General features: G+C 43.3%; 1 protein-coding gene across 2 annotated transcripts; it reads right to left on the reverse strand.

Annotated features, from left to right (window-relative positions):
* Nucleotides 1–291: 291 nt before the first annotated feature.
* Nucleotides 292–14,204, reverse strand: LOC142208683 (TLD domain-containing protein 2-like). Of its 2 annotated transcripts, XM_075277330.1 has the most exons (6): nucleotides 14,105–14,204; nucleotides 3,594–3,764; nucleotides 1,920–2,072; nucleotides 1,181–1,276; nucleotides 854–930; nucleotides 292–746 (listed from the first exon to the last, which is right to left on the reverse strand). In XM_075277330.1, the coding sequence occupies exons 1-6, from the start codon at nucleotides 14,135–14,137 to the stop codon at nucleotides 611–613; spliced, it is 666 nt and encodes a 221-aa protein (XP_075133431.1). In that variant the 5' UTR covers nucleotides 14,138–14,204; the 3' UTR covers nucleotides 292–610. The 2 variants fall into 2 exon arrangements, with proteins under 2 accessions (XP_075133431.1, XP_075133432.1); XM_075277331.1 differs by lacking the exon at nucleotides 1,181–1,276.
* Between the last annotated feature and the right edge of the window lie 1,312 nt (nucleotides 14,205–15,516).

Raw genomic sequence — 15,516 nt, forward strand, 5'->3', positions numbered from 1 at the left:
GGGGAAACGGATCGTCACCGGATAATCAGAAAACGTCCCTGGAGTGGTTGGGGACGTTGTCATATGGTCATACGGGAAACTATCCATTTTTGATAAATTATGTTATTTAGAAAGTAGGAGGGGGAGGGTGCTTAGACTAGTGTAGAGATTTCTAGTTACCCCAGACAACCCCTTTAAGCTGATGTAGACTTCCAGGTAAATTAACCGCTGCACTTCCCTAAACCATCGCTAATGTTAATTCCTACACCCCCAAGCCCACCAGGAACTGGATTGTTCTGTATTGTGGTAACAAAGCTGTATTCTTTATTCGTAATCCAGCTAAAATACAATATGCAATAAGTTAACAGTTACATTGTTCATGGTCAGTTTGATACATTTTTGAAACATAACACGGCGGTCAAACACTTCTCCTTATACACAGATTTAGTGGGCATCCCTTGTTCATCGGCCGTATGTAAAAGTTCACATTTGTGTGCTGCCAACCTTTGTGGTCAACCAGTGCAACCATCTAGAAGTCAAGTCTTTCAATGGAGTCATCTGTGAGCTTCCAGTCCGTCTCTTGGTGGCAAAAGACGTTACCAGTCTCTTAAGAAGATGGATAAGAAGCAGCTCAAGTGAATGCCCACACTTCAAGGCTGTGAATGTGGAATTGCTCATTGCTGGACAGTATGTTATTATTAAACGTTGCACACCACTGACTTCTCCCATTGTACAGATCTCCGTCCAACCAAAGACCAAAGTTACCGCTGTGAACAAAAAATAAAGGAAAACCGCATAGACACTTTGGTTAATAAATGACCTAATAAAATGAAGCCATTTATATAGAATTAGAAGTACTTTGTATATTACATACCATTTGCTTCCGCCAAATGTCAATGACTGGATGTCCCCTCTAACAAAAAAGTTATTGTCCCCTGTCCATCGAAAAACCTGAAAAAAAAAGAAATTTTTTAACAAAATATTCCCGGGGTGTGAAGTCTAAGGACATCAAAGCATCAATTCATCCTTATAGCACTATTTCATATTATGCTTTTCAGACTCCGGAAGGGACATGGTCCATCAATGGGGATATTACATAAAAGCTGAACTGAATTTCAGATTATTTTTATGAAATCGCGTTTTAATGTTCTCTGATGACATCACAAAATCTAATAGAAAGATGAGCTATGAGTCTTCATACCTTTAGCTGTGGTGAGAAGCTAAATAAGAAAGTCTCTCCTGTGCCATAAAACGTAGGGCTAACCTTGAGTTCATTGGAACAGAAGCCTCCGAACACCTGAAAGAGAATTCATGTATTAGAGCGGTGGTCCCTAACTAGTGGCTCCTCACCCCAATTCATGGCTTCCCATAGTGGTCCTCAGTTATGGCCATATGCATTAGATACAATACAACATCCACCTTGACAATATTATATTCTATACTCTGAACAGTGACAATTTTAATACTATAATACTCAAAAATCTGCAAATCCTCAACTTTTTATAATTCATATTCTTCTCCATTATTAAAGGAATATCCTACAAATAATATTTATTACCTATAAACGTCTGATCATTGGGGAACAGTGCTGGGATCCTCGCATTAACTAAAACAAGAGTCCAAAGTTTCCCATTCATCCTCACTACCAGGGGCGTAACTTGAGGGCTGCAGAGGGTGCAGGAGCCTTAGGGGCTTATAAGCCCTGGCATCAGTATTGAGATTGCAGCTTCCATCTGGCCCATAAGTCGAGGAGACCCACAGATTACCCTAACCACTGCCAGGGGCTGTAATGCCTGCGATCAGTTCACAATATGGGAAACATTTTTGTTTTAGAAGTTTGCAGACCAAGCTTTTCCTGTGGTGCGGACTCCCCATAGATGCGATGATTAATCAGTTTATGGCGAAACCTTTACGGCAGTGTTCTTTGGGATCCATCTTACCTTTCCTTCATTGTCCTTGACGACCAGTAATACCGGTGAGCTGATAGTATTCATAGTACGATACATGGTCCTCAGGCTAAAGCCGTGTTTTTCTGTACTGTATTGCAGTCTCCAGTTATTACCAATGACCTTTGGTGGTAATTCTTGAGCAATCTACAAGATAGAAATCACTTTCACTTATACAGATCAGAAGACATCAATCATTCTGTTTTATCATGATGTCCTCGAAACATCCTTGTTGTGGCAACTAGGTCTAAGATGACACAAAACTTTATATATACACACACATATATAGTATCTGTAGCAACTCATATGATGAACTGAGCACATTATTCATCCAGAATTTGGGGATTCAGATACATTTCTAGAACTGCAACTGAAAAAAATGATATATATCATGAATACAATATTTACTGATCCTCAAATCTTTCCTTTACAGTACTGGCAAGTTGTCAGACAGGGTGACACTTTATAGTTAATATGGTAACCTATTTACAAGAACAGTCAACCTATCGCAGCACAAAAGCTGTGCAACCTGCAGAAACAATTCCATATAGTGTAGCAGTATTATAAAATATGCCCCACGGAGGGAGATATATCAAAATGAAGGCACTCTTTACTTAATGGGGTTGGATTAGGCGCACACTTGCACTTGGCTCTCAGTCGTTTGGGTCCACCGGGGGACCTGAACGACGGTGAGCCCATCCTCTAAAACCACGGTTACCTGCGGACCCCATAGACGATAATGGGGTCCAGCGGGTTTCCTTTTTTATACTGAAACCAACAGAGAGAAAAGTCCTCCATTCAGACTTTTCTCTCTGCCCATTTTCAGTGGATTTTGCGTCATAGTCTTAGACTCTGATGCAAATGTGAATCTAGCCTTATCTATTATTTAAAAAATATGGGCCAAATAACTGGATACAACGGTACAAAACACTTCCTAATATACATCATATTTAAATTCAGCACCGTTTATCTCATTTATTTTCAGGTCATTGACCTCAACTGTGATGTTTCATTTACAAGCTCGCTACCCCTCTCTATAAGTAGTTTAGAAGCAAATGCTACTTCACAGCAACATGTGACTGCGGATATTGCCGTGAATTATTAGCTATGATCAGACAGACGAATCATGGGAAATGTAGTTTGATCATAGATTTACTACATGTAACAGTAATACAAGGAGCAGCAAGTAAAATAAAGCCAAGCAAAGGGGGCACAGGGGAACAGTGAGGGTTTAGTACTGCTATGGATATATTTACAGATTATTTTGGGAGGATGGGCCCCTGTTAGTGAAGAGTAAAAGAGATGCGCCTAGCTATAAACTGAATTACAGCTTATTTTTCAGAAACTCTTGGAAAATAAAAGCCCCAATTCAGTTCCTTGCCATGGACAACTCCTCTATGCTCCCCAAATTTTTTTTTTCTTTTTTTGTAGATTGTGAGCCCTATATAGGGATCACAATGTACATTTTTCCCTATCAGTATGTCTTTGGAGTGTCAGAGGAAATCCACGCAAACACAGGGAGAACATACAAACTCTTTGCAGATGTTGTCCTTGGCAGGATTCGAAGCCAGGATTCCAGCGCTGCAAGGCTGCAGTGCTAACCAATGAGCCACGGTGTTGCCCCTACTCTCCAACAATTTCTGATATTAAAAAAAAATGGACGCTCACCTGTTTAACATGATCGCTCTCTAGAATTTGGCTACTTCCAATTAAAACCGGCTCGTCCACTTCTTCTTTGGGTTTCCCACCCACTCTTTTCCCTTTCTTCACTTCTGCATCATCAATAATCTCATATTCGGATTCATCATCGCTGGAGATTGCTTCTTGCAGATTATTTTCCTGTTAGGGAGAACAGGCCATGACATTATAAATTATTTCACATTTTCTGCATATCAAACACGTTTTTCTGGCTCATGGCATACTAGTCAGGGTATATGCAGACGTGTTTTTGTTATTATGGCCACAAATCCCATGATCTATAATGTTGTTCGTTTGGGTTACAAGGTCCAAGTCAAGAGTTGCTAAAATGCAGGCAAGGTTACCAAGGGCCAGATTATCTAATATAACATCCAACAAGATTTTGGGAGTCACAACAAATAGGTTATGGTAATCCTCCTCCTCTTGGCCTTGAGGATATTCCATTGCTGGTTCAGCCAGACTTTGTATTGGGATAAATTGCCAGACTTCTAGGTCTGCATTCAGAGGTTGTTGGCAGTTCACGAGAACATTATGACACAGGGTGGGGCAAAGATTATTATCTCCTTGTCCTTTTTGTTCGACTGTAACTCTTCGTCACCGCTGTCCTCTCCGCCTGTAATTGTGGTTAATAAACTACTTACTGTGAAATGTATAAACTGAGGACATGACAACCTGTTGGCCTGAAGGCTTGTGAAATTTAGGTGTGAAACAGACATGAGATGGTGTCTACCTAGTGAGAAAGGATGGATCGGATCCTAAAATGGATCTTTTATCCCTTATCCTATATCCATAATAAATGGAGAAGTCAAGTAGAACAAATGAAGAAGTATCCAACAGAGATCGCATGCACATGACCAACTTTAGAGCCTAAGGCTACGATACCCATTGTGTAACCATTATTGTTATTATTGGTTATTTATATAGCACCATTAGTTCCATGGTGCTTTACATTTGGGGGTTACATACAATACACAAAATATACAGGTAGATATAATACTAACAATGACCGACTGGCACAGTGGGGTAGAGGGCCCTGCCCGCGAGGGCTTACAATCTATGGGGGAAGGGGGTAGAGACAGAAGGAGAGGGGAGAGACCGTACAGTTGGCGGTGAGGTGATAGTGTTATTGGAGGTTGGAGGTCTTCCTGAATAGGTGAGTCTTCAGGGCCTTCTTGAAGCCTGTGATTGTGGGGATCAGTCTTATGTGTCTTGGTAAGGAGTTCCAAAGTATGGGGGATGCATGGGAGAATAGACGGTTGTGTGAGGAGCGGATGAGGGGACAGGTTGTGGATGGCTTTGTATGTTAACATTAGTAGCTTGAACTCAATTCGCTGGGTTATGGGTAGCCAGTGAAGGGATTGGCAGAGGGGAGCCGCTGATGAAGAACAGGGGGGAGAGGTGAATTAAGGTAGTTTCAGGGGTGAGGAAGGAGCGGATTTGGTGGGTGTTAAGTTGGAGGGGAAGTGTTGAGGGTTTGAACGTGAGGCTTTGAAGGATAGGTCGGGATCCAGTGTTATCCCAAGACATCGGGCCTGGGGGACAGGGGTAATTGTGGTTCCGTTGACTTTGATAGATTGGGCAGGTGGAGGGGCCATGTGGGGTGGGGCGAAGATGATGAACTCCATTTTCTCCATATTGAGTTTGAGAAAGCGGGAGGAGAGGAAGGAGGCTACGGCTGCTAAACATTCTGGAACTCTGGCCAGCAGGGAGGTAATGTCTGGTCCAGAGATGTAGATTTGGGTGTCATCAGCATAGCAATGGTATTGAAAACCATGAGATTCTATGAGTTGGCCCAGGCCAAGGAAGTAGATGGAGAACAGGAGGGGTCCTAGGACACCTACAGAGAGAGGGCGACGTGAGGAGGTGGTGTGTGAGTGGGAGACGCTGAATGTGCGGTTGGTGAGGTATGAGGAGATCCAGGAGAGGGCCAGATCTGAGATACCAGATACCAAATGTAGTGGATTGCCCTGTGGCTCCTACTCTAATGTTGGTGAATGGAGTTACATTGTGACCCCCTAGTTTGCCAAAACAAGAACTTCTAGTACTACAAAGATTGAGCAGTGTTTCATCTTTTTGTGAATAGAAGGAATGGAGCTGGTATAGGGGGTTGCAATGCAACTCCATTCACTAACATTAAGGGTGACTCTTTAAGGAGGGTTACTGATCACACTGGTCTGGTAGCTGAATTCCTGGGTAAAAGGGAGGTATAGAAGGGATTTTCCAGCTATACTAGAAAGACTGGGGCTTTAAAAGAAAAAAGAAACTTATATGCACAGATCCCCCACTACTGCTATTCCTATTGCATACAGGTCCCCTCTGTGCTCCACTATCAGCCCGATCAGGCAATCGCTGGCCTAAGGCAGGGGCCCATGGAGCAGCAGCAATATTGGCCCTATACTTATAGAAACTATCTGTAAGAAGTCATAATCAGGGGTGTAACTATAAGGGGTCCAGGGGTGCCAAAGGTCTCTCTGCAATATAAAAAGACACCAGTATGAGAAATAGCATATAGTAAGTAATATGATGTTATAGACTCATGGAGGATGCTCTTACGTGAAAGATGAGAATATCAGTCAAACCAACCATCATCTTATGTAACAATAAATTATTTCACATGATCATGTTTTAGAAATCGTCTTGACCATTAAAATGGGTGATGGGAGAATCTAGTTGTACAGTGACATTTCTCCAAAAGATCGCTCCTTATCAAGACTAGGTTTCCTTTGATAGATTTTTCATTCCATCATGTTATTCCTACAGGCCATTCTTCCCACCAATATAATTTCAATAAATGGCGCCATTGTTTAGGTTACACCCCAAATGCAATTCACGAATAACCCTGTTGGGAGAAGTTGCCCAAACCAGACTCTGTAAATATGGAAATGCCTTACATCTTGCAACATCCTGAGACTATTAGAATATATTCTTGACAGCAGAAGTTGTGAATGATTTACAGTCTAGTTGTGATGCTGTCTCTATGCAGGATTAAACAGGTCCGCACCGCACCGCACCGCTCCCTCGCCTCGCAGCAAAAGATCTGGAAATATTGGCAACAATATGTAATATCGCCGTGTTCTTCTCTGACACAGTGACCTGTCATATTTTTGATATAGACACATCTTGTAATGGTGCTGTGTTGGCTAAACACATCCACTATTATAGTATAAACAGTGCACCTACTGATCCTGTACACAATTGCTACATGTCATGCTAAGCTGAGCTCCAATTACATCCCTGACGCCTCCGCCATTACTTCAATGACAGCGGTATCATTATGCGTTAAACGGGAAAATTACTAGTAAATGTTTTGGCTCATTGGATCCAAGGGACTTATAAAGGTTCATTAAAGCGATGCTGCTTATTATTTTGTTAGGTGACAATCACTGACGATCACACAATATAATATTGTACCTCCAGTTATTTCCTGCTAACCTGAATAGGAGCTATGTACCAGTATATATAGATCAGACCACCCGGTGTCAGGCAGGAGGATTGGTTAGTAATCCATGATCAAGAACAGAGGGAACCAATTACTGACAAAGGCCTAAAGCCAATATCTAGTCACTCACTATTTACTATCCCCACTGCAGTGCATTCAGGCAGAGTTGTGATCTGTGACTACACTTTAGCTATAGTGCCTATAGGGAATATAAAAAAAAAAAAAAAAAACTTGATAGTCTTCAGTAGTTGATACCTTTTTAATGGCTAACTAATAATGATGACAGATTACAACATTTCGGAACTCTCGGCTCCTTTCTCAAGTAAATTTAAAACCATTTCTGAAGGATGCATATTTATGTACAAAGGGGCACATGGGCTAAATCTTTCACATGGTTTTATGGCATTGTACAGAAATCACTGACCTGAGACCCTGAGAACTGATAAAAACCTGGAATTGTTTACATTGTTTGTACCAATTACTAATAACCCTCTACCCCCCTTCCTCCTGGAATTCTATCCCTATGTGCCCTTTTTGTATATAAATATGCATCCTTCAGAAATTACTTTTATCAGGGGCATAACTAGGAAAGACGAAGCCCCCTTATCCTCCACATGGCATAATGTCCCCCTTACTGGACTCCACATGGTATAATGCCCCCTTTACATGGTATATTGCCTTCTTTATTGGACACCATACAGTATTCTGTCCCTTTACAGGCTCCGATACAGTATGCTGTCCCCATAACAGTATACTGTCCACACTGCAGGCCCCCAAACAGTATACTGTTCCTGTTGCAGGCCCTCATACAGTATACTCTTTTATAGGCCCCCATACAGTAAGGGCCCACGTTACAGTGCCCATACAGTAAGGGCCTCTGTTACATGCCCCCAAAGTACTTCATCAGGTAATGGCTGATTTTCATTTACGGTACCTATTCTATCCCATGCTTAGGCCACCAGGGAGGCGCCAAATATCACGTCCTGATGTTGAAAAAGTAGCGCCCCGCTCGATCTTCTGATGTATTCTGTAGCTGATTCATGGAGAGAGGCCACTCGTGTTTCTAGCTAACCAGTGAGCAAGCTCATGGCAGAAAACTGGAGCACTGTTTTGGCTTTCCACAGGGACTGAATTTGGAGAGGAATCCAGAGCAGATGACAACCTCGAATTCCTTTCCAAATTCTACTGGACCCCCTGATTGCTTCCTTAAAGGGGTCGTTCCAGATCAGGAATTTGAATGTAGAAGAGCTGTAAAAAATAAAAATGCACTCACACGTAATGGCCTTCTTCCCTGTGTTCTTGCGTTGGGCCGCACGTCACCACTAGAGATGAGCGAACACTGTTTGGATCAGCCGTTCCGAACAGCATGCTCCCATAGAAATGATTGGAAGCACCTGGCACAGCGACGGGCCGCCGGCAAAGTGTACGTGCCAGGTGCTTCCATTCATTTCTATGGGAGCGTGCTGTTCGGAACGGCTGATCCGAACAGTGTTCGCTCATCTCTAGTCACCGCCACTACTTTGTTTGCATACAGAGTGGCTGCAGCAGTGACATCACATAGACAAGACCACTGCACCCAAACCCCACTCACAGCAGTATGTAGCTTGGGAGCCACAGTTGGCTGTAGCAGTCCTGGCAATTCCTGATCTAGGGCAACCCATTTAGTGATTGAGCAGAACATTCATAGAGCGCTCTGCCTGACCATTTAGTACTCTCCCATCATCATAGGAGAGCAAAGACAAGTACAGTAGTGAGTCAAGCTGAGCTGCATGGTCTTCAGGGAGTTTGAGCCATCTCCTGTTTGATATCAGACTTCCGTGCATTACTTCCCCCATGCTTTACACTGCAGTTGTGTGTAAGACCACCAGGAACTGAAATGATTTCTAGTACAGCAATGCTAGAATGATTATAAACTACAAAACAACTAAAGCCACATATGTGATGAAAGATTAGAGATGAGATTCTCAAGTATGTAAAAATAGCGTTTCACCTGCCGAGGCTCTTGGGGTACGAGTCATTGAGTAGCTGCAGGTGCATGTCAGTAATGCGGCTATTGTTAGGAGAAGCAGCTGGGAATTGGACCACTGGGAACTATGGAGTAAATGTGTGCACAGATGCATTAGCCGCGTCAGACAATGCTACATAACATGTGGTTAATATATAAGCAGAGCAAATGTTATCATCTCTAGATAGTCCACATGTATAATGATAGACACTCTCACTATATGGCTTTCTGCAGGATATTACATGTTTTACTATCTCACAACACAGCTTATCAGCTTTTTCCATTATTTTGCTAATAAGTGAATTGCCACCTTAAAGCCAGGTTCACACGGTTTTTTTGGACGGGATTTTGACATGGTGGCCACCTCAGAATCCGGTCCAAAAAACGGCTAGCTGCGACTGGATGACGATGCAGTGCATATAGTGCACTGGCATCCAGTTGCGGCATTCAGCAACGGATTAGGCCCATATGAATGGGTCTAGTCGGGAGGGAAGAGTCGCGCCACGGACTCTGCGGCGGATTCCGCCTCAAGAAAGGACATGTCGCTTCTTTTGAATTCAATGGGTTCCTTTTTCCGCAAGTTGTTTGTTCCCGCTCGCAGAAAAAGGAACCCATTAAATTCAAAGGGAGGCGTTTTTTTGAGCCGGATTTTGATGCGGATATCAGATTTTATAATCTATCTTTAGGATAGGCTATAAGGCCTCATGCACACACCAGTAACAAAAACAGACATGTGCCAGACATTTTCAGAGCAATGGAAGTCAATGGGTGCATTCACACATCTGGTTTTCTAACTACTAGTGAATTAACATCTGTTTTACAGACGGAAGTACCCAATACAAGTCAGTGAGGGCCATTAAAAATGGATCAGTGGATTGGGTCAAAAAAAAAAAAGACCAATGAAGTTCATCTGTTTTTGTAACAGACAATAAATAATGGATGACAGATGGCAAATGAATTTTAACATCCATTTGGGCAGAAATGGAGATCGGGGGACCAACATCCAGCCAGGCGCTGGTAGTGCAGCTCAGCTCCCATTGAAGTGAATGGGAGCTGAGCTGTAGTGACGGCACCTGGCCACTATACAGTACATGGACAGGAGTTTTTGCTTTTACCCCTTTGTTGTGTATAGCACATAGCATAGCATATATGTGAACTGCACCGTGAAAATGACCTTGTGCGCACAAGACAATGCATGCAAGTGATCAGTTTAGGTTTCCTATCACGGGCGACATCCTGCTGGATCATGTGAATGTCCTGTTTCTATTCCTCAATGACAGGTGATGTTCATAGGTGTTCATAGGCGGGATTAAGTACCCTATTTCCAATTGGGGATAATGGCAATTAATGGGTTAAGCAGCCAATACAGCTGATCAGTGTGGGAGTTAGCTGTCAGCCCCACATGGATCAAAATTGTTACCGGTAATTATACCTGTGGAAATGCTGGCATTTTCCGTATAGTTATAATAGGGGTAGAAAGTACATAGAGGAAAATGCTGCAGACTTTCAGTGAAAAAGTTGCTATTTTTCTGCAATGTTTTATCATTGTGTTTCGCTATATGGGTCCTTAGCCTCTAAGGGTAAGTTCACACGTAGTTTTTTGCTCAGGGTTTTGAGGCCGTATCCACCTCAAAACCCTGACCAAAAAGACGGCTTCCATTGAAATCAATGGGAGCTGCTCAGAAGCAAGATGCTCATTCTTCAGGCCGAACTTACCCTAACACTTCAGACACCAAGAAAGCTTGGATAGAGTGGCAAAGATCAGTGCAGAGCCCCGGAGAAGATAATGCCTCGTTCACATCTGCGTTTGGTAATCTGTTCAGCGAGTCTGCATGGGGATCCCCCGAACAGACTACCAAACACACTGGCAAGCGGTGTGCAGTGAAACCACATGGACCCCATAGACTATAATGGGTCTGTGTGCTCTCCACGCGGTGTCCGCACGGAACATGAGGACAGAAAAGCACTTTGTGATCTACTTTCATGTCCACATGATTCGTGCGGACACCGCATGGAAAGCACATGGACCCCATTAGAGTCTATGGGGTTCGTGTGCTTTCACTGCACACTGCTTGCCAGTGCGTTCGGTAGTCCGTTCAGGGGGTCCCCATGCAGACTCCCCTATCAGATTACCAAATGCAGATGTGAACAAGGGGTAAGTTTTGCATGTATCATTTAGGATTTGTATCTGTAACCATAAACATGAAGCGTCACAATGCCATACTTTGGCTATATACTCCATGTCTTTGTGTAAAATAAAATGAATGTTCCTGCTGACTTTATGTGTAGTGACTTCACTCCTGTGCTGAGATCTATGTATGTAAACACTATTATCTTGCTGTTTGTTTCCTTGTAGGTTCAAAGTATAAGGGTCCATTTACAAAGTGGGAGAAATTGCAAAAATGAGCTGTGATCCCTGATACAAGCAAGCCCTTAAAGGGAGTATTTCATTAGAATCAAATTTTTAACTAAGCCTACGTTGGAATAGCCTTAAGAAAGGCCTTAAGAAAGTCTATTCTTCCCCTACCTTGAGAATTCTTCTCCATGCCAGATATCCCGGTTTTATGCTATTGAGTCTCCAGACGCCCTCAGTTCTATTTTAGCATGAGGAAATGCCCCCTGTGCTATCTGGAGACTGATTAGCTTAACAACGAAAACCGGGGTATCTACCAAACAGTGGCACGGAATACCGAATGCAACTGCAAGCGGTGTGCAGTGAAAGCACACGGACCCCATAGACTATAATGGGGCCCGTGTGCTTGCCGTGCGCTGCCCACATGAATCATGCGGACAGGAAAGTAGATTGTGAAGTACTTTCCTGTCCGCATGATCCCTGCAGAGATCTGGAGGCAAGCACACGGACCTCATTATAGTCTATGGGGATCCCTGTGCTTTCACTGGCACACCGCTTGCAGTTGCGTTCGGTAGTCCGTTCGGGGGGTTCCTCATGCGGACTTCCCCGGACCAAATACCAATGCAGATGTGAACGAGGCCTTAAGGCTATTCCGATGTGGTCTTAGTTCAAAACGGGATTCTAATGATGGAATTCATTTAATGTTCCCAAGACTTGCATTTATATGTTACAATAAGCAAATATTTTCTTCTAAACCGACATGTTTTGTGCAACGTCTTGTCTTTCTTCTTCTCATGCTGTATCCGATATCCCGCAGATGCTGGTCTGCACGAATGAACCCACTGACAACAAATTATATGTTTTAGCTCAGCACAAAAGATGAGATCAATGACAGGTGAGTGAATTTTTGCCGATTGTTCTCTCGCTACACTACAATTGTTGGGAACATTTGCTCAGTCTAATGACTATTTGAGCCATTATTACCCCATGTAAAAAGGCCTTAAAGGGGAAATCCCATCTCACACATTTTTGGAACATCATAACCATCATGCCTCAGCTATTTTTGGAACGTCTGTTCTTGAGATTGGTGCAGGTGCCGGATGTCGCGAGAATCAGACACAATCATGGCTATGGTTTAAAACTAGAGCTTATAACTCTACAATAAAGAAGTTGTATGATCTAGTCAACTCATTGTCAAATTCCTTATCACAGAATTCTGTATTAATAGTTGGAGACAGCCACATCACATGTATTCATATATTAATACAGTGAAGAGCACTACATCTCTTCTTATCTCTGAAGTATACATCAGTTTCGAGGATTGCATGGACAGCCCATTGCTTTTAATGAGGCAGTGTTACACTCCATTACCCCTGGGGCTACAACAGAATTGGTTCTCTGACCCTGCACCAAGATACTCTTTGATCAACCTAACACTGGGGAACCATATAACAAAAGATTCTCAAAAGTGGACGACCACTAATATCAGACATGGAGCACGAGATTGTAGACAACCACTTACTCAACAATTCTCACTCACATTACACATTTTAGGAGTTTCCTAGGATTTTATAGGGGTTCCCCATCTTACGCTGGGTCCACACCTGCATTCAGGTTTCCGTTCTTCGGGTCCACTTGGGAATTTGAAGAACAGAAACCTAATCCGCTATGATGGGGTTCGCCGGGTTTCCGCCCTTCTTGCAGGACTTTTTTCTCCACATTTTTCTAGTGAATTCGGGGACGGAAACCCCATACATAGAACGAGCACAAGTGTGAACCTAGCCTTAGCAAATTATTCCCTATTATAGGATAGGAATCGTCTGACTGCTGGGGTACCTATTGTGCATGAGAATAAGGATATTTTGGTACATTTTGTAGCAAGTTTTTCCATATAGGGCAGGGGTCGGGAACCTTTTTGGCTGAGAGAGCCATATTTTACAATGTAATTCCATGAGAGCCATAATACTACTACCCCCAAGTGCTTGTGGGGCCTGCCCTGTGCGAGCCAGATGCAGCCATCAAAAGAGACATAGGTTCCCGACCCCTGATATAGGGTATTTACCATGATGCCGCCATCACTTGTGGGCATGAAGAGTTTGTTTACGAGAGGAAGTTGCCCAAATGTTATACAGCTATAGACAGGGTCACGAGTTTATACTCATCTTAACTAAGGATAGACAGAAGTTGTAGTCGTACCCGTTCCTCTAGAAACCACCATATTTAGAAATTCTGTTACAGGCAGTACATTGGGGAGTCGATGCGATGTGTATGCGGACAAGGTGCCACCCACACCAACACCACCAGGGCTATATTACTTCTCATTTATACTATATATCATGCCATAAGTTATATACCTCTGTATATAGAAGAAGACAAAAAGACGTGAAATTACTCCATTGAATAGGTATTTTCGGAAATACAGATATATTCTATATATATATTATGCGCCCCCATACAGCAGTGACCTGTGACTAAATTTCTTACGTGCTCTGCTTTGTCAGCCATATGTAACCCATTGCAGCGTACAGAGCTCAGATTCATTCATACTCCATTGTTGACATAGTAACTGCAGCTCATCTACATAATAGACAGTAATAGGCGCCTAGTCACACCTATAGCCATAGCAGGCGGTTATTAGAGTAAATGCTGGTATTTGTAGTCCTTGCTCAGGCTGTGTCACTCACCAGAGGGGTATAGGAGCAGCGAATGGTTCTCATCCTCCCTGGGCTGTCTTCAGTGCTGTGCAACCAGTAGAGCGGGCTGTCAGACTGGAGCAGTGTGAACACGTACACACCCACCGCACTCCATGCACATTCTACACCTATCATAAGCAAGGGCACCTATGCACACCCAGACCTTTGCCCAAACCCTCGGAATTATGAGCATATGATATGTTAACCATATCAGCTAGCACAGACTTGCAAGCCTGAGAAATAATTTATGTCAATGGTTTAAAGTGCACCTGCCATAAGAGTCTGTTCAGACAATTCCTTTGTGTTTGAGGCAAGCCCCCGCTACTCAGCGGATTACAAAGGGAATAAAGGGAGAGAAAAAAAAAATAACAGGTCACAGCAATGAGCAATGCTCATGAAGGGGTTAATTGCTATGCTCCCTTAAGCGAGCCATAGACATTAGATTGTCGTCACCCAGAGAACGGCTGATTATCAAATATTTCGCAAATATATTTGCAACTGGACATGTCAGACTTTAGTCTGCTGAAAACAGTTCAGACATGTTGGATATTTTTGGCCAGTGTTTGGCACGATTGTCCACTTTAGGGGGGATCATCAGCCATCTTGTGCAGACCCCCCGTGCTTCTGTTTTTTAACAACTGATCAGGGGGCAGGTTAGTTGTTATCATTGATAGGGGGATTGCTCGCATGACCGATCCCATCATCAATCGTATTGCCGCGTGACAGCCATCTGAAATCTAATATGTATGGCCAGCCTTAGCCTAGAGTCATTCGGTAACTTTGGTCACACGACTGCAACTCTCCAACGATTTGTGATGGCGAAATATGTGTGCAACTTGTTGCGTGACTAAGCTCACCACGCAAATTTTTAATTTTTTTTTAGACTTTTCATTCATTTTCATATGAGTCGAAAAAACTGCATGTGTGATTTCATCCCAAAGATGATTGAGGAAAACAATTATAATAATTCACACAGTGATGTCACATAACATTCTATTATCCATAGTCATCACTAATTGTCCTAGGAAATACCCCCTTAAGGGGCATTCACACAGAGTACCGCCGGGCGTGTATCACAGCCGTACACGCCGGCGTTACGGCGTTTACGAGCGCTCCCATTGAAGTGAATGGGAAGTGTTCGGCAGTCTGCCGTAACGCCGGCGTGTACGGCTGTGATACACGCCCGGCGGTACTCCGTGTGAATGCCCCCTTAGTTGTTGGGCCTCATAGCTGCTGCTACCCTAGTAGTTATACCCAGTGGCGTAACTAGGAATGGTGGGGCCCTGTGGCAAACTTTTGACATGGCCCCCCCCCCAACCGACACCGAAGACCTCGACTGACCCCCTCCTCTGCACTCTATTATGTCCCTTAGTAAGCTCTGCACACAGTATTATGTCCCTTAG

Source organism: Leptodactylus fuscus, chromosome 6, assembly GCF_031893055.1.
Source record: "Leptodactylus fuscus isolate aLepFus1 chromosome 6, aLepFus1.hap2, whole genome shotgun sequence".
NCBI lineage: Eukaryota > Metazoa > Chordata > Amphibia > Anura > Leptodactylidae > Leptodactylus > Leptodactylus fuscus.